Raw genomic sequence first — 26522 nt, forward strand, 5'->3', positions numbered from 1 at the left:
AAGATGACCTCCACATTGCTAAATCCAGTGGTCAGTTCTGTTTTCTTCCTTGACGTTATCAGCAGCATCTTAGATTCTTAGATAATAGATCATTTCCTCCTTGAAACACGTTCACCTGGCCTTTGGGACTTGCCTCCCGCCTCTCTCATTTCAGGCCCCATTTGCTGTTCCTTCTCCACCTCCTTTACCTCTTACTGTCAGACTGCCCACTTCCCATCTGCTCACAGTGCCTTGATCTCATCCAGTCTGGAAGCCCTGTAAACACAACTGGTATGCTGATGACTCTCCCTTTAAGGCCACAGTTTGATGAGTTTTGAAAAATGTCAACACCCTTGCAGCCACCACTACAACAAAAATAGAGAATATTTGCCCTTCTCCAAAAAGTTCCCTCATGTCTTTTCATAGTTAATCTCCACCCTACCCCAAGACTGGGCAACCACATGTCTGCTTTGTCAGTACATATTAGAATTGTCTTTTAGGGTTTTATAAAGATAGAATCATACAGTATTCATATGCTACGTTTGTATGCAGATTCTTTTGCTCAGCATGTTTTGGAGGCTCATCCACGTTGTAGCATTTATCAGTGGTCTACTTTCTTTGCCGAGTAGCTTTCCATTATGCGGATGTGCCACAGGTGGTAGTCATCCTGTTCACCTAGATGGACGTTGACTTGTTTCCAGTTCTGGGCTAGTGTAAATGCAGCCGCTATGGGCATTCTTCTTCAGGGCTTTTTTGTGTATGCAGGTTTTCATTTACCTTGGGTAAAGACCTAGGAGTGGAACAGCTGAGTTGTATGGTAAGTAAATGTTTAACTTCGTAAGACACTTCTATGGGCCTTTTAATCTGATGTCTTTATTACGTTTTACATTCTGGGAAATTTATCTCTTATTTTTTAATATTTCATTTTTGCCATTTAAAAAGTTTCTCTTTTTAGGACTCCTATTATTTAGATGTCAGCATATCTGTGTCTGTTGTTCATATCTGTTACCTGCTCTTTTATGTCCTCTAGTTCCTTCTCCTTTCTTCCTTTTGTCTGGACATTTCCTCAGCTTGCTCATTTGTTTCTCAGCTGTCCATTTTGCTGCTCATTTCCTCTATTGTGTCTTCATTTCAACCACTATTTTACATTTCTAATATTTCTACTTGGTTCTCTTTTATGTGTTCTTATTCTCATTTCCTATTGTTAGTATCATGCCATATCTCTTTAAATGTACTTAATTGACTAAGTTAAAATTTTGGTCCATCTGTTCTAATATACGTGCTTCTGGTGGAATCTGTAATCCAGTGTGGTGTTTTTCTTTTTGAAATAGTTATGCTCAGAAAATTGCTTACTGCCTGGCCAGTGAGCACATTTATTTCTCTTAGGGAAGCAGCTACTCCATCAGTTTTTATGCATACATGAGACAGGATCAGATCCTGGTCCCTGTAAACCCCACTGAATTCAGGGGTGGGAGGATGGATACTAGGATGGAGAGGTGAAGGCATCAGAAAGCCAATCACTGACTTCTTACCTCACAAGATAACTGAAATGTGATTCACCAGCCCAGGGCTCTGTGGAGGCAGGGTGGAGAAACATGTGCCTGATGTGATGTAGTCTCTGCCTGTCTCTCAGCTACTCCAAAGCCCTGCCTTGATTCCACTCCTCGGGAAGCCTGAACCAGAGGCTGTGTCACTGCAGCTGTGGGTGATGCCGGACCATCCAGTCAACGAATTCTCCTCACTTTCCACCTCACTGCCCTGTTTACTTGCTTCATCGCACACGTCACTACAGAACATCACCTGGTCTATTTTTTTCCTTCCTTACTGTCCACACCATCTCCCGAAACCACACATTAGGCTGTGATCTCCATGGGGGAGGGCACCTCGTTGGTCCTGGTCGTGCTGTGTCCCTAGTGTCCAGTGGTTCTGTGAGTGCTTGGAACACACCAGCAGGTTGTTGCTTGTGCTTCCCAGCAGCCCGACCTCATCAGGTGGGGTGGCCATGAGTTCTCATCATCCTGGGTCTCCTGACCAGGGAGAGGAGACTGGGGGTGACTGTGGAGTGGTGCCCACAGGGAGAAGGGCTTCGCAATCATAGACAGATGGTCAAGAACACCTGTATGTGGGAGAAGGACTAGTCAGAAGGCTTGGCCATAAAATGGGGGGTGGGGGTGGATATCAAAGACACCACAAATCAGACTCACCTTGTGGGCAGAGGAGAGAAGTGGCCAGGAATGTGGGTGGTCCTGCTCTCCAGCAACACAGAGTCTTCGAGTCACGAGGGTCAGGGCTCATCCCAGCCTTCCCTGCAGATGCTGTTCTGTCTGCACAGGCAACACCCTCCCTTGTGTCGTCACAGAGACAAAATCGCTCTGCAGATGGAGTGAGCAGCACTTATGGGCAGCAATGTTCTCAAGGTGGGTCCTCGTGGTGGGAGGAACTGCTGAAGAGTCTAGACAAGTATTTATGCCCTGAGGATGGAGGGTCCCCAGGTGGAGAACTGGGGGCCCGAATCACAGGGAACCCGATCAGATTTTCCAGCAGAAAGTCACTAAGTTTGGCCTTGCTCCCCAAACTCCTGATCCTAAAAGTCACTTGGGGGCTTATTAAAAATATAGACCTCCTGGCCCCAACCCCTATCCGCTAGACCCAGTGCTCTGGAGATTCTTGTCATGCTGGGAGCAGACATCCAATGGGACCTGATATGGAAGAAAGCCAGCTTGGATTGGGATCATTATGGGTCCACCTTGGGCAGAACCCAAGCAAGGTGTGAGGGACTCTAACCCGGCCCCATGCAATGATGACACCATAGGAAAAGTTGGTAGCCCAGGCTTCATGTGGCCTAGAGGGGCAACCCCAAGATCCTCTTCAAAGGGTTCTGGGATAAAGGAGGGGTGAAACCTGGAGGTGAGGGGTGACAATGTTGAACCTTTCCTCCAGGCTCCTGGAAAACAGACAGTTGGATCCCTCCAACCTTTTGTGTTCCAGGAAACGGCTTACTGTGAAGGACAGATGGGACTCTTGACCCCTCTTTCACATAGGACAAGGCTAGAGCCAGACTCTCCAAATTTCCATTCACTCTCATAAATGATTAGCTAGACTGATCAATCAGAACAAAAGTCTGTTGAGTTGACTTCACCAAACTTTAGTTCAGCTTCTTCACTCCCCAAAGACCCTTGAACTCTGACTTACTCCTAAGGTTAAATAAGTATTCGAATGCAGGAAAGTGGCCCCTCTCTAGAACCAGCTGACAGCAAGACATCTCCTGCTGCAGTCCGATCTTCCACTCCCCGCACCCGGTTCTTTCTAGCCTTGTTCACTCCTCCCTATGAAAGAAAGTTCCTTTCTGTGCAGCCTTGGAGATGCCTGCAGATCTTACTGTCAAGAGTGTTCTCCCTACTGCAACAGTCCCCCTCTCCTTACTGGAATCGTCTTTCTGAACGTAGTCTCTCCTTGCCTAAGCTTGATTTTGTTTTCTGTTTGGCAGAAGTTGGCTCCAGGCCCTGCTTCTGGGTCTGGTCAGAACCCACAGCAGGAAGGATGACCTCCCACAAGGCCTTGGTGAGCTGCCCAGACACGCACGAAGGCTGGGTTTCTGTATGGGAACCACTGAGCAACTTTAACCAGGAAGGACAGAAAATGCTTTTGTTTTTAAAGAGGTCCTAGTGGCTGCTGTGTGGATAATGACCTGATGGAGGCAACCGTTACCAAGGAAGGCAAGCGCGGAGGCTACTGTGTTCGTTCCGGCAAGAGATGGAAACTTGGACCAACGTGGTGCTGCAGTGCGCAGAGAAGTGATGAAACGCTTCACCGTACAGATTCAAACCGCTCAGTGAACTTCAGAGCAAGATAAACACAAAGAAACCACATTATTAAAAAGTACTGAAGCCCAAGAGAAAAGGTCATGGTCATGGTGGAGAAGCTTGGATCGGATTTACCTTCTTTCCGGTAATAATTAAAAACTCCTAACCTTGAGCAAAAAGCTTAAGGCAACTGGAGAACAACCGTAGCAGGAAGAGACTGTGGTGGAGCCCATCCTCAGTTACCTAGGAGACGCGGCTGGGCTGCACAGCCTTCTGGGAATTGTGGTCCATAGGCCGGGTCCTGGCCTCCTCGGGCCTGTGAGGCTCAGACTACAACTCCCAGAGGGCACCGTGGCGTGCCTCCGACTAATGAGAGCACTCAGGCCGCTGAGAGACAGCGGCCTGTGCAGGCTTCTGGGAGTTGTAGTCCATGGGCTGCACTTAAGATCACCCAAAGTCGGGCTTCCCTGGTGGCGCAGTGGTTGAGAGTCCGCCTGCTGATGTAGGGCACACGGGTTAGTGCCCCGGTCCGGGAGGATCCCACATGCCGCGGAGCGGCTGGGCCCGTGAGCCATGGCCGCTGAGCCTGCGCGTCCGGAGCCTGTGCTCCACAACGGGAGAGGTCACAGCCGTGGGAGGCCCGCGTACCGCAAAAAACAAACAAACAAAAAAAAACAAAGATCACCCAAACTCAAAGGCTTTTCTCATTTTTTAAAAATAATAGCTTTGACAGGGAGGGACAAGACAGGGGTAGGTGATTAAGAGGTACAAACTACCATGTATAAAATAAATGAGTTACAAGTATGTGTTGTACATAACAAGGGATATGCCAATATTTTATAGTAACTTTAAATGGAGTATAATCTATAAAAATTTTGAATCACTGTGTTGTACACCTGAAACTAATATTATGAATCAACTACACCTTATTTTAAAAAGAGCTTTGAAGCTTTGAAAAGAAATGAGTTGCCAAGCCATGAAAAGACATGGAGAAACATACTACTAAAGAATATATTAAATAAGTATTAATAAGTGAAAGGAGCCAATTTGAGTATGTATTCAAGGCTACATACTGTATGAGTCCAACATATGACATTCTGGAAAAGGGAAAACTATGGGGATAGTGAAAATATCAGTGGTTGCCAGAGGGTTGGGGGAGGAGAGAGGGATGAATAGGTGGAGCATAGTGGATTTTTACAGCAGGGCAACTGTGCTGTATGACATTTTATAAGATTGGATACATGTCATGCTACCTTTGTCAGAACCCACAGAATGTGTAATGCCGGGAGTCAACCTCAACATAAACTAGGGACTTCGATTATGATGTGACAATGTAGGTTCATCAGCTGTAACAAATGTACCTCTCTGGTGTGGGATGTCAATCATGGAGAAGGCTGTGTGTGTGTGTGTGTGTGTGTGTGTGTGTGTGTATGAGGGGGCAGGGGGTACGTGGGAACTCTGTTGTGAACATAAAGCTACTCTAAAAAAGGAAGTCTTTTGAAAAAGCAATAGCTTTCTTGAGGTATTCACATACCATAACATTAACCTTTTTAAAGTGGTTTTTAGTATATTCACAATATTGTTCATTCCTCACAATTATCTAAATCCAGAACATTTCATCACTCCAAAAGGAAACCCCATTAGCAATTACTCTACTCCCTATTCATTCCTCCCCCCAGCCCTTGGCAACCAGTAATCTACATTCTGTCTGTATGGATTTTCCTATTTTGGACCTTTCATATAGATGGAATGATATAATGTGGCCTTTTGTTTCTGGATCCTTTCACTTAGCGTAATGTTTTCATAGTTAATCAGTGTTGTAGCATAAATCAGTACTTTTCCCCTTTTCTTGGATGAATAATATTCCATCATGTGGATATACCCTTTTTGTTTATCCATTCATCAGTTGATGGACATTTGGGTTTATAATAACTTTTTGGTTATTATAAATAATGTTATGAACACTGTTTTATGTTCTTTTAGGTGATGGTCAGTCAGGTGCAGCCATAAGAGGAGACACAGGAGAGTAGCAGGAAGAAACAAAGTTTATTATACTCACAGGTCCAAGAAAGACGGAGGTACGGCATGCCACGAAGGTCCACACATACTGTAAGCCAGGGAGCGGGCTCAACCAAGCAGGTGGGGAGCAGAGAGTGAAGACTAGCCCACAGGCAAGTGCTTTTATTAAGGGTGTGGGTAGAATACACAGGGATAGGCATGAGGTATGTCATTGGTGCTTTTGAATGTTACTAGGTCATGTTCAGGGGAGAGCAAAGAGGAAGCCCCTTGTAGCAGGGGCCAGCCTTATCACTTGATAAGCCTGGTCACCTGGGAGGGGTGCTCACAGCCTGTTTGCGGGTATGTTGAGGCAGCAGGAAAATACAAAATTTAAAATTTTACAATACGATGAAATAGGTGAAAGGGGTAAAAAGGTACAAAGATCCATTTATAAAATAAGTCATGGGGATGTAATGTACAGCATCACAACTGTAGTTAATAATGCTGTATTGCATATTGAAAGTTATTAAGAAAGTAAATGTTTTTATTTGTCTTTATTTTTTATTGAAATATAGATAATTTACAATGTTGCGTTAATTACTGCTGTACAGCAAGGTGACTCAGTTATACATATATATACATTCGTTTTTTATATATTCTTTTCCATTATGATTTATCACAGGATATTGAATAGAGTTCCCTGTGCTATACAGTAGGACCTTGTTGTTTATCCAGTCTCTGTATAAAAGCTTACATCTGCGAGCCCCAACCTCCCATTCCATCCCTCCCCCAACCCCCTCGCCCTTGGCAACCACCAGTCTGTTAAGAGTAGATCTTTTTTTTAAAAAAAATATTTATTTACTTATTTATTTTTGGCTGTGTCTGGTCTTAGTTGCAGTGTGTGGGCTCTTCATTGTGGCGTGCGGGCTCTCTAGTTGTGATGCAAGAGCTTAGTTGCCCCTCGGCGTGTGGGATTTAGTTCCCCAACCAGGGGTCGAACCGGCGTCCCATACATTACAAGACATTCTTAACCACTGGACCACCAGGGAAGTCCCAAGAGAGTAGATCTTAAAAGTCCTAATCACAAGAAAAATTTTGTAATTATATATGTTGTAATATGTATATGTGACAGATGTTAACTAGACTTATGATCATTTCACAATACATACAAATATCGAATCATTATGTTGCACACCTGAAACTAATATAATGTTAATGTCAGTTACACAATTGAAGTTACACTTCAATAAAAAAAAACTACAATACAATCCACACTGTAGTGCTCCAACATCATTAACAATATTATTTGGGGTGAATAACACTTGCCACCTGGGTTGTGGAGATGCTAAACTGACTGGGACGGCTGGACATGGCCACTGACGGCAAATTTTGGTAAAGGTGACAATGAGGAATTGTCCTATAAGGCATATGACGAAGGTTGGGAACACAGTTTTGCAACCGGACACACTACTTTGGAAGAAAGCCAAGAGAACAGGTCAGGCACCTCTGGATTTAAGGGAATCTGTTGAAAGGTTTTGGTGACATTATGAAAGATCTTATCTCTTGGCCTAATCCTCATAGCTTGACCTTGTATTCGCTACACATCTGTCAGCATTATTAACTCACAGTGGTATTCTGATGCTTGTAGGATTCATCCAGCTGGGCTGGGTGCACAGACTGTAAGAACCAAGTCTAGGAAGAGCCAGGTGTTCACAGACCTATCAGAGAGGATTGGGCAAGGCAGTAGTGACCATTGGGAAGTTGATATCCCAGACCAGCCCCAAAGACAGCGGTGTCCATGGGGCGCTTGAGAGACCTAAATCCAGTCTAAAGGTCACCGTACCGAGAGGGAGCCCCAAACTAAGTTCAAAGAGACACAGCAGATGAACTCATCCAGACAGGCTTGATTGGGGGTGACTCTGAGACTGCAGGATTTAGAGAGAGAGCGTGGGGTGCTTGTTCTTACCTGGCTCATCCCCGGGCATGGCAGGAAGGGAGGAAGGCAGATTGGGTTGTTGTAAGAGCAGAGCAAGAAACTTCATGGTCCACAGAGGGCGTATATCTGGAGGCCTGCCTTGTCATCTCCTGACATTCAGGAAGGACAGCTGCCCTTTGGGGCACAGCACACGAGGAACCAGCTCCTAACCCCAGGGGACTTTACAAGCCTCGAACGGTCTCTGGTCTGTTCACTTATTCTAATTGGTAGGAGGAATGAAAACCTGTTTTCTGTATTGTGGGAACTACCAGATGGGCAAGGGGCACGTCCAGGGGACAACCTTCTTCCATGCCATCTAGTTTTCTATCCCATTTCCACATTTTTATAATAATAATTCCACATTGAATTATTATTATTTTTTAAATATTTATTTATTTATTTAGCTGTGTTGGGTCTTAGTTGTGGCGTGCATGTGGGATCTAGCTCCACCACCAGGGATCGAACCCGGGCCCCCTGCACTGGAAGCACGGAGTCTTAGCCACTGGACTGCCAGGGAAGGCCTCACATGGGATTATAATTGATTTCTATCTGCCTCCTCACTAATCTGGACGTTCTCTGAGGGCAGGGACCTGTTCTTATTCACATCTGTACCCAAGAGCTTAGCATCCCTCCCAGCGCACTCACTCATTCTGTTAGGCTCACCACTGGCTGACCTGATTCCGTGAAAGAATTCCATGTGGCAACGTGAGCTGACTTCACACTGGTGGTTCCCAGTCAGAACGCAAACATTCTGTAGTGAGAAGAGCTCCTTAGTTCCTCAGAGAAATATAGGACAGATGCTAGCCTACAACTAAATACTTCCTTTCACCCATACGATAACAAACTAGCAGTTTTGGAACGATGGACAGGTTCAAAGTTCTTTCGCCATTTTATTTTTGTTTGTAATGGAATTCCCACTTCATTTGTGCTTGCCTTATGCAGATGAGTTCAAACCAGCTGGACAAACAACACGCTTAATGGGTAGCTTCAAGCATGATTTCACTTGTTTTAGAGGAAGTAAAAAGGAGTAATTATATTTCACTGCTACAACTTTTCTTTTCCAGGTTATATGCAGTCACAAAGACCGACAAATGTCACCCAAAAGCCCACACTGTACGCTAAGGAATTTCAATTATCTCACGTTCAAGGAGCTTTCTCAAAACACAGAGGTGAGTCATTGTTAGTATTCGTTCAGTGAAATGAGAATGTATTCTGGGGTCCTCTTATGTGCTATATCAATGTGTCTCTTCTTTTTTTTTTTAAGATTAAAAAATTTTTTAATTTAGTTTTGGTTACATGGGTCTTCTTTGCAGTGCGTGGGCTTCTCATTGCAGTGGCTTCTCTTGCTGCAGAGCACGGGCTCTAGGCACACGGGCTTCAGTAGTTGCAGCACGTGGGCTCAGTAGTTGTGGCTCATAGGCTCTAGAGTGCAGGCTCAGTAGTTGTGGTTTGCGGGCTCTAGAGTGCGGGCTCAGTAGCTATAGCGCACGGGCTTAGTTGCTCCACGGTATGTGAGATCTTCCAGGACCAGGGCTTGAACCTGTGTTCCCTGCATTGGCAGGCAGATTCTTAACCACTGCACCATCAGGGAAGCCCAATGTGTCTCTTCTTGTATATTTGTTAGTAGCATGGTCCATAAAATAATAAAACTAGATAAGCATTGCTTGGAAATTATATCCTATACTCTTCACTCTCCGTAAGCTGGGTGACAGAAGGGCTGTGACTATTGGGCCCTCCCTGGCCCCGGCTCTCCGACCTGATGAGAGCACAGCCCTCTTCAGCTCTGTGCTAAGTTTCTCCAGGTCCTCAGCTTGGGAGGAGGTTTCCCAGCTTGCGTGACTGCAAAAGCAGATCAGGACCCACATGCAATATGTTCTTAATGGTCCAGATTCATCAAAGGAAACACTGGATGCAAGCAGAGCAGCATGCTTTTGCAAATTAAGCCACGCATTTCTATCAACACTAGGTATTGGAATAAATTTATTGAGAACATTTACCATCTTAGCTATTTGGAAACTACGGTTTAGGCCCCCTCATCTAATACCAAGTTACGTCTTAATTTTCCTAAGTGCATCTTAAACCTGTCTCTTCTTTCTGATCCCCTTCAACGTCCGTATAGCTCCAGCACGTACTACACCCATGCCATTCCCAGGGCGTGCTGGTAAGTCAAGGCATCTGGGAGGGTGGGTGGGATCCATGGACGTTCACACAGCTGCTGTGCTGTGTGGCTCCAGAGGGCACCCTGCGCTGCTTGTCACTAACCTGTACAGCCCCTTTGTGCAAATTAGAAAAAGCCGTCCCCCGCCCCATGGTTGGATTAGTAATGATGTTGCTTGGGGCAGATTAGAAAATAGCACAGAGGTCAAAGCATCAGGAAATACAGGAAAAAAAAATCCACAATTAATCCATCCCTCCATCCATCCCAAAGACGCTATTACCCTCCCTAAAGCCCAGCTATAATATTTCACTTCCCAGTTCACCACCCCCCACCCCCTCGTCAGCACCAAAGCCCAGAAAAGAAGTTCAGGCCAAGGTATCAGAAGGCCCACATTCTAGTCCTTACTTTGACACTAACTTGTCTTGTGAGATGGCAATAGAGGTTCACTGAGACCTCTGCCACGCCTGAGCTTTGGGTCCCAAGTGTAGCTTCTGATACAGAGAGAGACAGAATTGTCTAGTCAGGTCACTGGAAGACTCCCATTTTCTCCTGTAACCTTCAGCTCTTGGTTATATGGAAAGATGTCTACCTCATAATAGGGAAAATACACATTGAAAATAAACTAGAATTCCAGTTTTCAGCTATCATGTTGAAAATAGGCAAGATACTTCACGACAAACTCTCCTGGCAAAAGAGTAGAGAAAGATAATCTCATATCTTGTTTGTAGGCTAGGAATGAGTACAACTTCTACAGAGCACAATTGGCAATTCTTATGAAAAGAATGCATTCACTTTTTGACCCAGAGTGTTGAAATATACCTGGGATTTGTTTTAATCAGGAATGGTAATACACGCAGACACAGAAATGGTTGTCATGAAGGAAGACCTTTATACACACGGAATCCTAGAAACAGAAGGCATGGCACAGCATGCCAGGCCATGTGGGAAAGGACCAGAGTGGGTTAGGAGGCAGGAGGAGGAGAGGGGAGAGAATGACCCAGAGCTTCTATTGGGGGTTTTGGGGGAAGAAATGGGTGAGGTGGGGTAGGTACATGGAGTAAGCTTAGTGTTGCATAGTTTGAATAATTTTGGTGGGCTCTGGGTTATACGAGTGGTTCTCAGGTGTCCAGTACCTGGCCCTGGGGTGATTCAGGGCAGAGAGAGTATTGGCCTGGTGTGTGAGGGTTTGATGGTTGGTTTGAATATCAAAGACACCACAGGGGAGTCGCTTGCTGTCTCTGGGAAGTAGCCAGCCCTGAGAGGTGGAGCCTTCCCAGGATGAAGGCCCCAAATGGTAGACCATCAAGGATATAGAAAATAAGAAAATAGAGTCAATATACCCCGCAATTCCATTTCTGGGAATTTTATTTAAAATATGCTATTCCAGGGAATTCCCTGGCAGTCCAGTGATTAGGACTTATTCACTGCCAGGGCCTGGGTTCAATCCCTCGTCAAGGAATTAAGATCCCACAAGCCACGTGGTGTGGCAAAAAAAAAAAAAAAAAAGAAAGTAAGCTACTCCATTTCCTTAGTTCATTTACCCTCCCCTTTTTCTTGGTGACTTTCTCGTCTATTTTTCTCATCCCACAAATACTCCCAACATATCTACCCCAAGCTCGCTCTTAGGGGATGACCTTGTTTCCTCCATCACTGACAAAACACAAGCACTTGACAGAGTGTCTGCATCCCCTGATCCAGCACAGTTGTACTTTCTCATTTTTCCTCCTGTCTAGGCCAAGGCTGACCCCTCACCTATGCACCAGCTAACATCCTCTCAGGCCAACTGGGGACACCCCAGGCAATTCTCTCTCCCTTTCCAGGAACATCACAGTATTTAAAAGTATCATCCCCGTTCTTATATGAACATGCTGTCGGTTTTCCCATATTAAAAAACAAAACTCATCTCTTGATCCCTCAGCCTCCTCTGGGAGCTGCCCCCATTTCTCTTCCCTCCATGACAGCAAAACTCTTCAGGAAGTTTCCAAAACTTGCTCTCTCCAATTCCTTTCCCCCTGTTCTCTCTCAGACCTGTTTCACTCATGCACATCGATAACATCTCCTTTGACTAGGTCTCCAATGACCTTCCCATTGCCAAGTCCAGCAACCAATTTTCAGGAGTCATTGTATTGAAACAGACTGTAACCCATACCCCCCCACCCCTAATATTTCATTAAGAAAATCTGAAAACACAGAAAAGTTGAGAGAATCATAGAATGAACATCTATGTAAGCCACACCTAAGGTCTACAATTAAGCGTTTAATCTGCAAGCATTTTTACAGTCCAGGTTCTTTTTGTCATGTCAGGCTGACTTCACATTGAGGTATGAATCTCAAAATACTTCTCAGCTCAGTCGTTGAACCAGTGAAGGGACAGAAAGTGAGGGAAGGCCACGTTTGCAACAAGGAGTAGCACTTCAACTTGTCAGATTTTTACAAGTGGTATTTTTTTTTTGTTTTTTTAAAAATATTTATTTATTTTGTCTGTGCTGTGTCTTAGTTGCGGAACGTGGGATCTTAGTTGCGGCATGCAAACTCTTTAGCTGCAGCATTTGGGATCTATTTCCCTGACCAGGGATTGAACCTGGGCCCCCTGCATTGCAAGCGTGGAGTCTTACCTACTGGACCACCAGGGAAGTCCCTACAAGTGGTTGAGTAATGTACTTAGTCAATTTCTTTTGTTCAGTTTGTACCAACAATAGCTCTGTTTATTTATTTTTATTTCAGATAATGGGAGAAGTGGTACACCTGGTCTACAAAAAGCATCCAAGGTTTTGTAGCACATTCAGTGGGCCTAAATACCAACCCCAATACAGGTTTGCGGAATAATTAGATTCTGAATTGCCCTACAATATTCCTTTTGTAACAGCACTACACAACCTAAGACCATCTGGGCAACACTTGAGTTGCAAAACTAAGGCCACTCTCCTTTCAGCTACATCAACGGCTGGTTCTGCTGTACTGAGTCAGGGATCCAGTCTCATAAGAGAGGGCTTTGACCAAAGACAGGAAGCAGATGGAAAAAGGAATCAGAGATTGGGTGAGAATTCAAATTATATTTGTTCACACAGGCTGTACAATCTAACCTCTGTGGTTTTTTTTTTTAGTTAAGAATACTATTTTTAAGGTTATTTCTGATTTTGTCTGCCAAAACAATATGATTAACAAATATATTAACTGATAGTCACACCTAAAATGAGATTTTATGAGAACTTTTTTTCCATTTTTAGCACTGATTCCTCATAGACCTGCTATTGTTCAAGTAATTACAATTGCGTGTATAGCCTTCAGTATTGCCCTGTTATGTGGGATCACTATTTCCTACATGATATAGTAAGTCTATGGTAAATAACTTTTACCATCCTTAAGTAAGACATAACAAGTTAACTAGGTTATTATTTTGTGATAGTAATGATGATGATGGTGATAATTCTTATAATCCTTAAATTATTATGGTCATTATACATTTTCAGACACTGTTTTTCAGAATATGGGCTATATTCATGTTGGGTCATGATATAAATGAAAAAATTTAAACTGGATAAAAAGAATTTTTAAGGTAAAAATAGAAATTAATTTTTAAAAAAGCAAGGAAACAAACAAAAAAGAAACAGGACAGAATACAATTTAGTAGAATAGAAAGTATTAAAGCAAATGTTGGGCTTCCCTGGTGGCTCACTGGTTAAGAATCCACCTGCCAGTGCAGGGGACACGGGTTCCAGCCCCGACCCGGGAAGATCCCACATGCCACAGAGCAACTAAACCCGTGCACCACAACTACTGAGCCCACGCACCACAACTACTGAAGCCTGTGCACCTAGAGCCCGTGCTCTGCAACAAGAGAAGCCACCACAATGAGAAAGCCCACGCACCGCAACAAAGAGTAGCCCCCCCACCCCAACTAGAGAAAGCCCACGCAGCAACGAAGAGCCAAAGTAGTCAACAACAACAACAACAAAAAGTAAATGCTGATTTTCAACCTTTTCAGACTCAAGATTGTGAGGTAAATCTTATCTCTTACTGTGGATCATGATCAAAAATGTTTGAAAGCCACAGTCAGAGATGCTGTCATCCTCCCAAAATGTGGCTTTCTAGAGTGAACTTGATACTTTGGAGGGAATCTTAATAGTGCAAAGCAGAAAAGAGTGACCACTCTCTCTTTCACTAGAAACTTATTATTAATGCAATAGTAGGGGTAATAGTAGCATTTAGGGAAGACACTTCATCTTGTTCGCACAAATAAAGCTTGTGGTCAAGCTCAGGTTATGTGATCATTTTGAAATTAGTGTCAGACGAAAGCGAGCCGCACCGTGACATCATGCTACTCTGATCAGGAAAAACACATTGATTCCTATTCTAGGATTTAGTTCCAGGACTCCATTATATCCCATCAGAAACAGCTTGAGGAAGTACTAAATTATTTACTCTATCAGAATTAAGTGTGTACATGGGAAATGTATTGCCATGTATGGGATATTTTTTAAGGTAGCCATTTTAGGACCACTTGGAATATGTCAAATGAAGGCAAAATTAAAGGTAAAATTGAAGAAATTTTGCTAAGGAGAGAGTGTCCCCAGTATGTTTGGTTCTGGGTTATCTATGACTCAATTTATGTAACTAGAATTTCAGTTTATTTCATTAGTCTAGACAAAGATGTTAACATATGAAGATTGCTAAAGTAACTCACTACAACGTATCCTCCTGGAATTTCAGTGTCCAATTAAATTACTGAGCTAATGTCAACATTTACAGCTTTTACATTTGTGTTACCCCCAGTGGCATTTTAGAACCTGAGGCAAAAGGAAAAATATGTGCCCCAAAGTTCATGTTTTTACATAAATTTTAGTGGTTAATTTTTTCCAGAAGTACATTTTTGAAAATATATTGGTGAGTTTGATTTCACTTAAACCAGGAAAGTAAAGTTATAATAAATTTTGTTTCTGGTAAAAATAAAGTATTTAAACTTAAAATAATGCTGTGAGTTATGATACAGCACTTTTCAATTTTTAAAATATATTTCAACTACTTTAATGTTTTGGAAAAGAAGAACCGTAAAATAATACATAAAAACATGTATATAGGGACTCACATTTTCCCTTTTGACTCAGTCTCCCATATCATTCATCACAGCACTAATGGATCCTGTCTTTAAAATTTTGATATTTTGTTTATTATGGATTTTTCCCATTCATTTCTTTTTCTCTTTTTTTTTGGCCATACCATAAGGTTTGCAGGATCTTAATTCCCCGACCAGGGATTGAACCTGGGCCCTAGGCAGTGGAAGCACTGAGCCCTAACCACTGGACCGCCAGGGAATCCCCTCATTTCAATTTTTTACAATATTAAGTCAAAATATTTATCCCCATTACTGAGTTTTTTGGCACCCCCTTAAACTGTGCACCTAAAGCGAGCACCTCACTCTCCTCACCCAAAATCTGGTCCTGTTCCAGCTTCCTGATTATCTGTAACAGTGTTTACAATCAGGCCATTTCTTCCTGCTACAGAGCATGATTCTGGAATGTTCCCCCTACACCCCTTCCTCCATCACAGTCCCTTAGAACACAAATAAGTTAACCCTAAAATGGTTTGTTATTACATGAGTCAAACACAATTAGGAAGGTAAGTATGTTAGGAGAAAGTAGAATACTCTATTACCCATTTTCACTTCACACAGAAATATCTGTTCAATGATCCACTTCCAAGTTTGGGCCTAGGGTGGGTGAGCGAGGCACTCACCTCAGGTGCAAAATTTAAGGGGGTGCAATAGTCAAGAAACTCAGTAGTCAAGAAAAATAATAATTTATTGCAATATTTTTAAGTCTAAATTAATGCCCTCAAAAATCCATGATGAACAAAATATCAACATTTTAAATACATGATCAGTGATGATGTCGGGCCAAAGCATATTGGAGACTAAGCAAAAGGAAAAATCAGCGGTACCTATGCTACCTTTATTTAAAATGTTGACATTGTGTTCCTCATGGATTTGTTGGCATTAATTTTTCTTTTGTAAAATATTGCATTAAGATGTTATTGAACTTGATCATGGAGGTTTGTGCCCAGCCCGAGTGCCCCATTCCTGTCACCTGGCTCCAAATCACTCGCCCCTTTTCTGCGTGTCAGCCCCAATCTGAGTTCTATAACTCTATAGAACTATAGAATTCTATAATTCTAATTATATTTCTATAATTAATTATAGTTCTATAATTATTTGGGTTCAAGTCTATTTCTGCTTCCTCCCCCATGTACTAGTGACCCCTTTGCTGTCAGAAAGTCACAAGATTAAGACAGGATGATTTAGTGGGAAAATTGTGCTTTTAAATGTACCTATTTTGTCCTCCAGTCGACTGGTACAGGCTGAGGAAAAACAACAACTTGCGTCACTCTATAAAAATGTCAAGATACCATTATTAGGAGATGAAGAGGAGGGCTCTGAGGATGAGGGCCAGGATGAGTCCACGCACCTCCTTCCAGAGAGTGAGAAGGAACCGTAAAAGTTCATTCATTCAGGTAGAGGGTCAACCAGCTTTTCTTGTCAGATCCAAAATCCAAGGGAAGCTGAGCTGACAATGATGGTTGGGTTTTCCACGGCAAAGCTAATGAATATTTACAGCCACATATGCAGGAATGAGCCATTCGTATCAAATTACACAGAGGGGCAAACAGCTGTGTTGTTGTTTGATTCCTTTTGCAAGGCAATTCCAAGGACTGAAAAGAGAGTTCAGGAAACAAGACTTTTCCTGGACTCAACATTTCCCTTAAACATACTTATCAATGTCGTGTTGTTGCCGAGTTTTGACCACAGACAGGCAGATGCCCTCCTGCGCTGTCTGCCTCAGTTTGATGTGGAAATGGGATGCAGGCCCACAAAAAGAGGTTACTACCCCCAGGTCAGAGACGCCCCAGTGAGAATTGCCCACTACCCCTGCAAATCCTTGTGAGGATAGAACAACATATACGCTCATAGAAACCTGATTTTGTAGACGTTCTGAGATTCTTCAGTACTTGCTTAAAATTTCTAGAGCAAAACGACGTAGATTGCAGTGTCTGATTCAATACTATTAAGCATGCACTGCATGGATCTCCTCTCTAACCACCCCAGAGATAGTCAGAGAGAGGCTGAGAGGCCAAGAGTAGAAGAGATAATTGATGCTTACTGAGGCAGACCGCCCTTGTACTCTTAGAAAATATTTTTTAATGTCTTTTCATTGCATTGAGTTATAACTTTTCTAAATGTTTAAAAATTGAAGTATAGTTTATTTACAATATTATACATTTTAAAAACTGGATATTTATAAAGCTTGAATACAGAAAGTGGGAAAATCATTTCGAAATGCAATTTTCACCATCCTTATCAGACAAATAACATTCATGAAAGCCTGAAAATTCCATTGTTTGTTCCTTTATTTTTCCATATATTTCCTCACTTCTTTTGTCTCTAATTCCTGATTTATTAGTATCTAAATAATGTTATGTCTACATTTTAGTCATTAGATCAAAAAGAAGAAAACATATGGAAAAGAAGAGATTGAACACAGAGCAAAAGTTGGTAAAGGAAGTGGAAATAAAGGATGCTATACATACCGCAAATCCGGGGTGTCTGTGAAAAGAAATGAAAGAGAGGCAGGACATGCTAGCCAGTGTGGGGAAACAGTGACAGATGACAGAGTGTGAGCATGACTTGCTCCTGGAGAACCTTGTGCAAGAGCACTCTAAAGGAAGAACACCAGACGTAAAAACAGGAAATAAATTCATATGATATAGCAATCTTGCTTCCTAGTTCTTAGAGTTTATGAATAAATACAACGTAATTGGAAAAGGAAAAAATCCAACTTCGTAAGTGTGAAAGAGAAATTGTCAGGATTTTCTTTTCTCACTCCTAACCAGTAGTTTCTTCAGGTAAGTCTCTCAGACCAGGTGAGGAAACCACTTTCATGAAACAAAGCTTCCCCAGTGACATTATCTGTTAATTCCAGTAGCTCGCTTCCATTTTACGTATAACAAGACTGAGAATGTCAAAATGAATATGACAGCAGACAGTAACCTTTGTTTTTAGGGATCTGGGACCTGGTGCAGGAAATAGGTCTGCAGGCAAAGAGCTATAAAGCATTGCCAGATGTACTGAGTGCTGTAAACTGGGAGTCACCGAGAGCTGTGGAAACACAAAAGGGGCAGGATTTAATCTGAGCGGTGCTATTGGTGTGGAAAACAGTCTGATGGTTCCTCGAAAAGGTAAACATAGAGTCACTACCTGACCCAGCAATTCCACTCCTGGGTATATATCCAAAAGAATTGAAAATATATGTACCTGCACACAAGAGAAACCCTCACACAAACGTTCCTAGCAGCATTATTCATAAGAGGAAAAAGGTGGAAACACCGCATATGTCCATCAGCCGATAAACAAATTAACAAGATGTGGTCTCTCCATAGAGTGGGATGTTATTAAGCAAGGAGAAAGATAGAAGTACTGACACATGGTACAACATAGATGATCCTTGAAAACATTATGCTAAGTAAAAGCGGTTAGAAACAAAAGGTCCACACATCGTATGATTCCATTTATACAAAATACCTACAATAGGCAAATCCATAGAGGGTCAAAGCAGATAAGTGGTTCTGGATGCCGGAGGAGGGGAGAAAAAGGAAAGATGGTTGGTGGGTAGGAGGATTCTCTTGGGGGCAATGAAAATGTTGAAAAAAAAGATTAGTGTAACTTGAGGAGGCTGGTACCGAACCCAAGTTCAGCTGCTCACCACTCAAAAGACCAATACTCAAGAGACAAGTGTTATACTTGATGTACAACATTGTTTTAATTCCTGCTGTACAGCAAAGTGACTCAGTTATACATATATATATACACTCTTTTTCTCTCTTTCTTTTTTTTTTTTGGCCGCACCTTGCAGGATCTTAGTTTGCCGACCAGGGATTGAACCGGGGCTACCGCAGCAAAAGCGCTGAATCCTAACCACTGGACCGCCAGGGAAATCCCTGGACTGCTTTTATCAAGTATCAAGCACGTGAGAAGAGCATGAATCTTCTCAGGCAGATGTGTCTTAGCAAGAATCACTGAGGCAGGCAGAGTTCTAAGATGGCCCCAAGACTCCTGCCCTCTGGTGTACACAGCTGTGTAGTTCCCTTCTCTTGAGTGTGGGTCTTTGAATATGACGGATGTCACTCTTGTGATTATGAAAAGGTGATGGGATTGTCGCTCTCTTAATTGTTACATTAAGCCACCTGTCCAAGTCTTCAGGGACTGGCTCCATGCAGGGAAAGACATTTACTAATCAACCCAGTGTGAAGGCTTCAGGCTTTCTCAGTTTTTTCCAGACATGCATCTTCCCTGGTGTGTGTGTGTGGTGTGTGTGTGTGTGTGTGTGTGTGTGTGTGTGTGTGTGTGTGTGTGTTTCACCAGTTCTATCATATACAGTATGCTGCATTTATTTTTATTTTTTTAAAGTAGGATTAAAAGCCTTGTAGTCTTTTTTTTTTTTAATTTTTGGCTGCATTGGGTCTTCGCTGCTGCGTGCGGGCCCTCTCCAGTTGAGGCTAGCCTGGGCCTTACACTGCGGTGGCCTCTCCCTGCTGCGGAGCATGGGTTCCAGGCACATGGGCCCAGCAGTTGTGGCTCACGGGCTCCAGAGCACAGGCTCAGTAGCTGTGACACTTGGGCCCAGCTGCTCTAAGGCATGTGGGATCCTCCCGGACCTGTGTCCCCTGCATTGGCAGGTGGACTCCCAACCCCTGTGCCACCAGGGAAGTCCCTATGCTGCATTTAAATGTCTTGATTTCCCTAATAGTCTCACTCCCCACCCTTGCTCCGATTTTTCTCAGGGCTTTAAACATTCTACTGCATTCCTCTGCCTTAGTCTTTTTGTTGCCCGGCACTGTAGGACTGCAATCTCCCTGCAGCTGCCACAAGGTTTGGAATCTACCAGTGCCCTTGCTGGCAACTAATATTTGTGTATAGTTTGAAGAGGAGGTCTAAATTCATATTTTACCATTTGTGTACTTCAGTGCTGCAGACCTTATTTATTTATTTATTTATTTGGTCACGCCACTCGGCATGTGGAATCTTAGTTCCCTAACCAGGGATCGAACCCGCACTCCCTGCATTGGAAGCATGGAGTCTTAACCACTGGACTGCCAGGGAAGTCCCCAGACCATATTTATTTATTTATTTAAATTAATTAATTTATTTATTTTTGGCTGCGTTGGGTCTTCATTGCTGCACAAACTTTCTCTAGTTGCGGTGAGTGGGGGCTACTCTTTTTTTTTCTTTTTTGCTGTATGTGGGCCTCTCAGTGCCGAGGCCTCTCCCGCAGCTAAGCACAGGCTCCGGACGCGCAGGCCCAACGGCCATGGCTCACGGGCCCAGCCGTTCCGTGGCATGTGGGATCCTCCCGGACCGAGGCACCAACCCGTGTCCCCTGCATCGGCAGGCGGACTCTCAACCACTGCGCCACCAGGGAAGCCCGGGGGGGGGGTGGTGCTACTCTTGGTTGAGGTGCGCAGGCTTCTCATTGCGGTGGCTTCTCTTGTTGCGGAGCATGGGCTCTAGGTGTGTGGGCTTCAGTAGTTGTGGCACGCAGGCTCAGTAGTTGTGGCTCACGGGCTCTAGAGCACAGGCTCAGTAGTTGTGGCGCACAGGCTTAGTTGCTCCGTGGCATGTGGGATCTTCGCGGACCAGGGCTCGTACCCATCTCCCCTGCATTGGCAGATGGATTCTTAACCACTGTGGCACCGGGGAAGTCCCTCTGTTTGTTTTTTACTGTATATTTACATCTCAATTTGTTTCAGAGCAATTACTTCAAACGTACATAGTTAATTTATTTTTGTCTATGATCATTGCCGTATGATTGTTAAAGATAATTTATTGAATTCCTAAACATGGTTTAATTTTTATAATTTTGACGCTTGAATTGCTTATGATAATTTTTATGAGTTTCCTATACCCGGGGACACAACTTTTGTGACTCTATGGAATGACAGGTTCATTTATATCTGTAGCCTTTAGGGGTGTCTGAAAGAATTTGTTTAGCCTCTCAGAGCACGCTGAGCTTCCCGGGAGTCCAAACTAATACGTCTCCAAACACCTGCGCCATCAGTTGCAGAAAGGGCTCCCCAGAAATCTGAGTATGGCCTTTTCAAGAAGGAGCGAAGTCCCTCCTCTGCCCGAGAACCCAGACGCACAATTTCCCAGCGCCCCTGGCAGCGGAGCTCTGCCTTTTTTTTTTTTTCTGCCTTCTTTACTAGAGGTCGGCGGGGAGTATCCTCACACGCGGCCTGTGGTTCTGCGGGAACTACATTACCCAGAATGCTCCACGACAGGCGGCAGCGCCACTCAGCCAATCAAAGTCTCATAAAAGGGGCGTTTCCGTATCAGGTGCAATTCATAAGGGAGAGACTTCTGGTTTCCTTCTCGTGGCGGCCATTTTAACTACTCTGGGTCTGTTCTGGCTCCGGACTGCTGGGTCTGGACCGACGTGACGGCCAACAAGGTCCGAGAAGAGGCCTTGTTCCCCCAGGACAAAAGCGGGTCTGAGGCTCGGCGACGCCGCCCCGATGCCCCGCGCCAGGCCTGGGAGAGGGACTACCGATCTGGGTCCCGCTCTGCCCACAGACCCCAATGGCAGCGGTGGTGCTGAGGGACCCGCCTCAGGTAGATGCCTGTCCTCCGGACCCTCACCGCGCTCACTCCAGCAGACACTAAAGCCCCCAGTGCGGGGCGCCTGCTCTTGTGCTCGCAGCCCTCACCCCAGCAGACAATAAAGCTCCCAGTGTGGGGCTTCTGCTCTCGTGCTCCCAGCCCAGGACCCTCTGTCCAGGATGGTGAGGCGGCCGTGGGTGTGATGCCAAAAGCTTGGCCTCTGTGCACAGGTGCCGAATCGAATCTCAGAGACAGTTTTCGGTGAAGAAGAAAATAATAGTTTTATTGCTTTGTCAGGCGAGGGGGGACACAGTGGGCTCGTGCCCCGAAAACCTGTTGTCCCAACACCGGGGGAATTTGGCGAGGAGTTTTACAGCAACAGTTGAAGAACGCGGTTGTTGATTAGGATCAGGGTGTGAGCAGGGTTTGCATTCCTTTAATCTGGCCTCAGGTGGTGTCCTGATCTCTGAAGAGTGCTTCATCAAGTAGTTAGCATCTTCTATTTGTTGGGGGTTTTAGTTCAGTAGAGCTCAAGGATATTGTTATGAATATCCCTTGACCTACAAACAAGAAAAGCAAGACACAGAAAGGCTTCCGTACCCAGGAGCCCCTCAGGGTCCTGCTAGGTTTCTGGTGGGGCCCTGTTTCTGACAGTGTGGTGGCAAGTGGGGGAGGGTGACAGGCACAGGGACACCTTGTAAAAGGGGAACTGATCACTGAGGCTCAGAGATTAAGTAGCTATCCCAGACTTCAGGGCCAGGCAGGGGTACATGGAAGCCTGAGCCCATCAAACCCCTCCATAGACTCATCACTTGTTCCACATTTCCATGGCTGCTTATGGAACCAACACAGTCAAGTGGAAGATGTCCCGTTCCCTCGCTGGGCCTGACACTGAATCACATGTCTGGATTGTGGTGTCTTGGGACTCTTAAGTGCTATTTCCCCAGTCCTTGAGTCCCACCTGGGGTGGTGGAAAAGGAATTGGGGAGGCTCTCAGAGACAGTGTTGTCTGGCAGGTGGCCAAGGCTCCCAAGAAAAGACGACATGAGATGGATGCACAGTCATAGTAGCAATTGAAGTGAGATGACAGTCAAGCCAGAACTGGTGCTTATTTACCACTCTGTACACACCAGGATTTTGTGAGGACTTTGGTGGAGCTTGTTTCTCTCTTTTTTAAAAAAATTAATTTATTTATGTGTTTATTGGCTGAGTAGGGTCTTTGTTGCTGCGCGCAGGCTTTCTCTAGTTGGGGCAAGCAGGCGCTGAGCGGGGGCTACTGTTCGTTGCAGTGCGCGGGCTTCTGATTACGGTGGCTTCTCTTGTTGCGGAGCATGGGCTCTAGGCGCGCGGGTTTCAGTAGTTGCAGCATGCGGGCTCAGTACTTGTGGCACACGGGCTTAGTTGCTCCGCGGCATGTGGGATCTTTCTGGACCAGGGATCGAACCCGTGTCCCCTGCTTTGGAAGGCAGATTCTTAACCACTGTGCCACCAGGGAAGCCCATGTAGCTTGTTTATCATTCAGCCTGGAGGATAAGGTCAAGAGCAAATGTAGTCATCTGTGAGAGTCACTAGGCTTGGGGTAGGCCACCTGTGGGCTGTTCTTTGAACGAGGGGTAGGTGGACAGAGGAAGGTTGTAGTGGTAGGGGGCAGCAAGTGAAGCACACAAGTAGAGGAGAGCCATGTGTGTCTGAGATACACGTGTGATTCTGTGTGACTAAGTCAGAGGCAAGGAACTGAGCCAGGCAGGGAGATCTTCATAGAAAGTTTTGGGGCTGTGACTGCTAGTGGAAGCCATGGGATGTCTGGCATCATACTGGATTGTGTTTAACTATGTCAAGCATAATCTTTATGTAATCTGTCAAATTGCAGCATAAGCCCGTTATGGGTAGCCTTAACATGGGTGGTAGAAAATGGGATGGCTCAAATGTCCTCAGTGTAAGTTGCCCTCCCCACTCTGCTCCTACCAGATACCCCCTTTTTAGCAAGGAGACCAGAGCAGTTCCTGTTCATCCCTTTGTAGCAGGTTTCAGTTCCTACCAATCCATGGAATTTTGCACAAAGCCAATCACACCCTCCCATGGGAACCAAGGAACACTTCTCCCTCTTGATACTACAAAGCTTATGTCCCACAGCCCCCAGTGTACAGCCTCTCTTCTGGAGTACAACCTCCATGTGGCCCTGTGTAGTGTGGTGTGTCCTCCTCTCTCAGGCTGTGAGTATATGTGATTTATAAACTGCTGTCTCATATGTTCAGTGTCAAATGTCACATGTTTGGCTGTCTCCATAACTATACACTGGGAATTCCACCCTCAACAGTGGGTTGAAGAGGTGTTGATTAAGACACGAGTAATGTAGGGAGACCAAAGACATGCCTATGGTGTGGGCCCTAAGGTGGTGGTGGCCATGGGCATGTGGCTGTGGAATCTAGGGATGTGAGGGATGTGCATTCTAAAGAGTGGTGTGAACTTAGGGAGTATACCTGAAGGTTCCAGGATCTGGTATTGAGACTTTGGTAATACCAGGGTAATATGAGCCTCTGGATCCTCTATGCCAGGCCCATGGCTTAGATATTGTTGACCCTTCAACAACAAGGGGTTAGGAGCACCAACCCTCTGCACACTCGAAAATCTGCATAAAAGTTTACAGGTAGGCCCTCTGTATCTGTAGTTCCACAACTGCTGATTCATCCTACCTATACACAGATCATGAGTACTGTAGTATTTATTTATTGAAAAAAATCCAAGTATGAGTGGACTCTTGTGGTTCAAACCTGTGTTGTTCAAGGGTCAACTGTATGTTTCTCCACCTGCCTCCTGGACCCAGGGATTAATGGGCACATGAAGACACAATGGCATCAGTGGTGCCAAGGCCTAGTTTCTCAAAATGCTGAGTTAAGGAGCTTGGGAGGAGGGTGGGCATGGAATAGATGTTGGGGGAAGGGATTGTGACTCAGAAGTGGACTGCTTTTGGTTCTTCTGTCATCATCTTAGCAGGGCAATGTGACCTTTGAGGATGTGGCCATGTACTTCTCTTTGGAGGAACGGAATCTCCTTGACGAGCCTCACAGATGCCTGTACCAAGATGTGATACTGGAGAATTTGGCACTTGTAACCTCCCTGGGTAAGACCCTCAAACCTACCCCTGTGCCCAGAGATAGCCTCTGCCCTTTCTCTTTCCCCAGGACCAGCTATGTCATTCTCAAATCAGGACTGTGGGCACTGCTTCCTCAGTTTCCTGAATAGGTGCTGTGGTTGGTAGGACTGCCCTCTCCTCTCTTTGAGCAGGTCCTACACCTGCTTTCCTGCAGACTCCCAGGGAAGGATGCAGGGTCCAGAGTCTTGTACTCATCCTGCATCCTACCTTACTTGCCTTCTCCCGGGCCAGGTGACTTTGTCCAGATCCAAGGAACGTGTGTGACCCAGGTCTAACTTACTTCCTCTAGTTGACATTTCCTCATGCCTGCCTGTGCCAGCAATTACCATCACTGACATAGTCACTACTTATGTGGATCATGTTCTGTTCTTGTAAGAGCCTCCCCCAAAGTTCTCTTTGTAATAGTTTTCTTTCCTGTGGGCTATCAGTATTCTGGGCCAATCCTGAATGCCTTCTGTCCTATCTTTCCCTTAACACTTCCATCACCCAGGTCCCATGTAGTTGCTCATCTTGGGGGTGGGGTGGAGAGCCCTGGGTGGTTCACAGAATGGAAATAAATTGTCGTAGTCAGTTCATGCTGCTATAACAAACTAACATGGTTGGGTGTTTAAACAAACATTTATTTCTCACTCTTCTGCAGTCTGGGAAGTTGAAGATTAAGGCACTGGCCTTGTGGAAAGAGCCTTCTCTTTTTCTACGAAAAGAATAGGTATGTACTGTCTACTGCCCTAGGATGGTTTGCCTCTCTTTAACAACTTATCAGGATTTGGACAACATTCCATGAGGACATAAAACAAAAAAGTCCTCTCCTGGAGCCTCTGGTGAACAGTTGGGTCTTGCTTTACAGTGTGGTTCCATTCACAGCCTCCATCCTCCACACAATCCTACTTCTAAACATGGCCTCTCTCAGCAAAGAAGCCAAGCATAGATTATGGGAAAAATTGTTAATAACCAGGAAACTGGGTCTCACTGAGGAGAAGCAGCTTGTCCAAGGAACTATGGCCTCAACACCCACAAATCCCATTAGGGACTTCAGGGTTCCAAATCCTGCCTTAGCACTTGCAACTTGGAGTGCTTAAATGAGTAACAAACCTCATTCTCCTTTAGATCTGTAGAGCACAGTGATTTTCACATTCTAGGAAGTATATCCTGACACTGTAAATTTTTAAACCTGCAGTTTAGGAGACAGTTTAAAAGGTAGAAAGGGAGCTAAAGGGCAGAAATTATGATTGCATAATACATTACATTAGTGTGTTGCTCAGTAGCTTACCAAACCCTTTTACCCACATGTTTATCCCTGTCTGTCTTAGTACATTCAGGCTGCTGTAACAAAATACCACAGACTGGGTAGCTTATAAACAACAGAAATTGATTTCTCACAGTTCTGTGGGCTGGAAAGTCCAAGATCAAGGCACCAGCATGAGGTTCTGGTGAGGGCCCTATTACTTGTTCATAGCTGCCACCTTCTCTTTATGTCCTTATATGTTGGAAGGGGCTAGAGAGCATTCTGGGGTCTCATTTATAAGGGCACTAATCCCATTTATTATAGCCCCACCTTCATGACCTAATCACCTGCCAAAGACCCCCACTTCCTAATACCATCACATTGAGGATTAGGATTTCAACATATGAATTTTGCGGGGACACAAGCATTCAATCTATAGCATTCTACCCTTGGCTCCCAAAATTCATGTTCTCTCACATACAAAATAAATTTATCCATTCCAACAGCCCCCAAAATCTTTTTTTTAAACATCTTTATTGAAGTATAATTGCTTTACAATGTTGTGTTAGTTTCTACTGTACAA

At 44.5% G+C, this 26522-nt stretch overlaps 1 protein-coding gene, 1 non-coding gene and 1 pseudogene across 2 annotated transcripts; 2 read left to right on the plus strand and 1 right to left on the minus strand.

Annotated features, from left to right (window-relative positions):
* The first annotated feature begins 3670 nt into the window (after positions 1-3670).
* On the plus strand, positions 3671-17686 carry C20H19orf18 (chromosome 20 C19orf18 homolog). The gene is given in 7 exon segments (XM_060000555.1): positions 3671-3823; positions 8625-8736; positions 8820-8924; positions 9875-9916; positions 13141-13243; positions 16254-16420; positions 17398-17686. Coding segments are annotated over 7 exon segments (801 nt in total). The 3' UTR covers positions 17517-17686.
* TRNAC-GCA (transfer RNA cysteine (anticodon GCA)) lies at positions 12474-12546 on the minus strand. Its single transcript has one exon. It is a non-coding gene; the product is annotated as a tRNA-Cys (tRNA).
* The window catches only part of LOC132417228 (zinc finger protein 154-like), a 128147-nt pseudogene continuing 119195 nt past the window's right edge, over positions 17571-26522 (plus strand).

Source organism: Delphinus delphis, chromosome 20 (assembly GCF_949987515.2).
Source record: "Delphinus delphis chromosome 20, mDelDel1.2, whole genome shotgun sequence".
In the NCBI taxonomy this organism is placed as follows: Eukaryota; Metazoa; Chordata; class Mammalia; order Artiodactyla; family Delphinidae; genus Delphinus; species Delphinus delphis.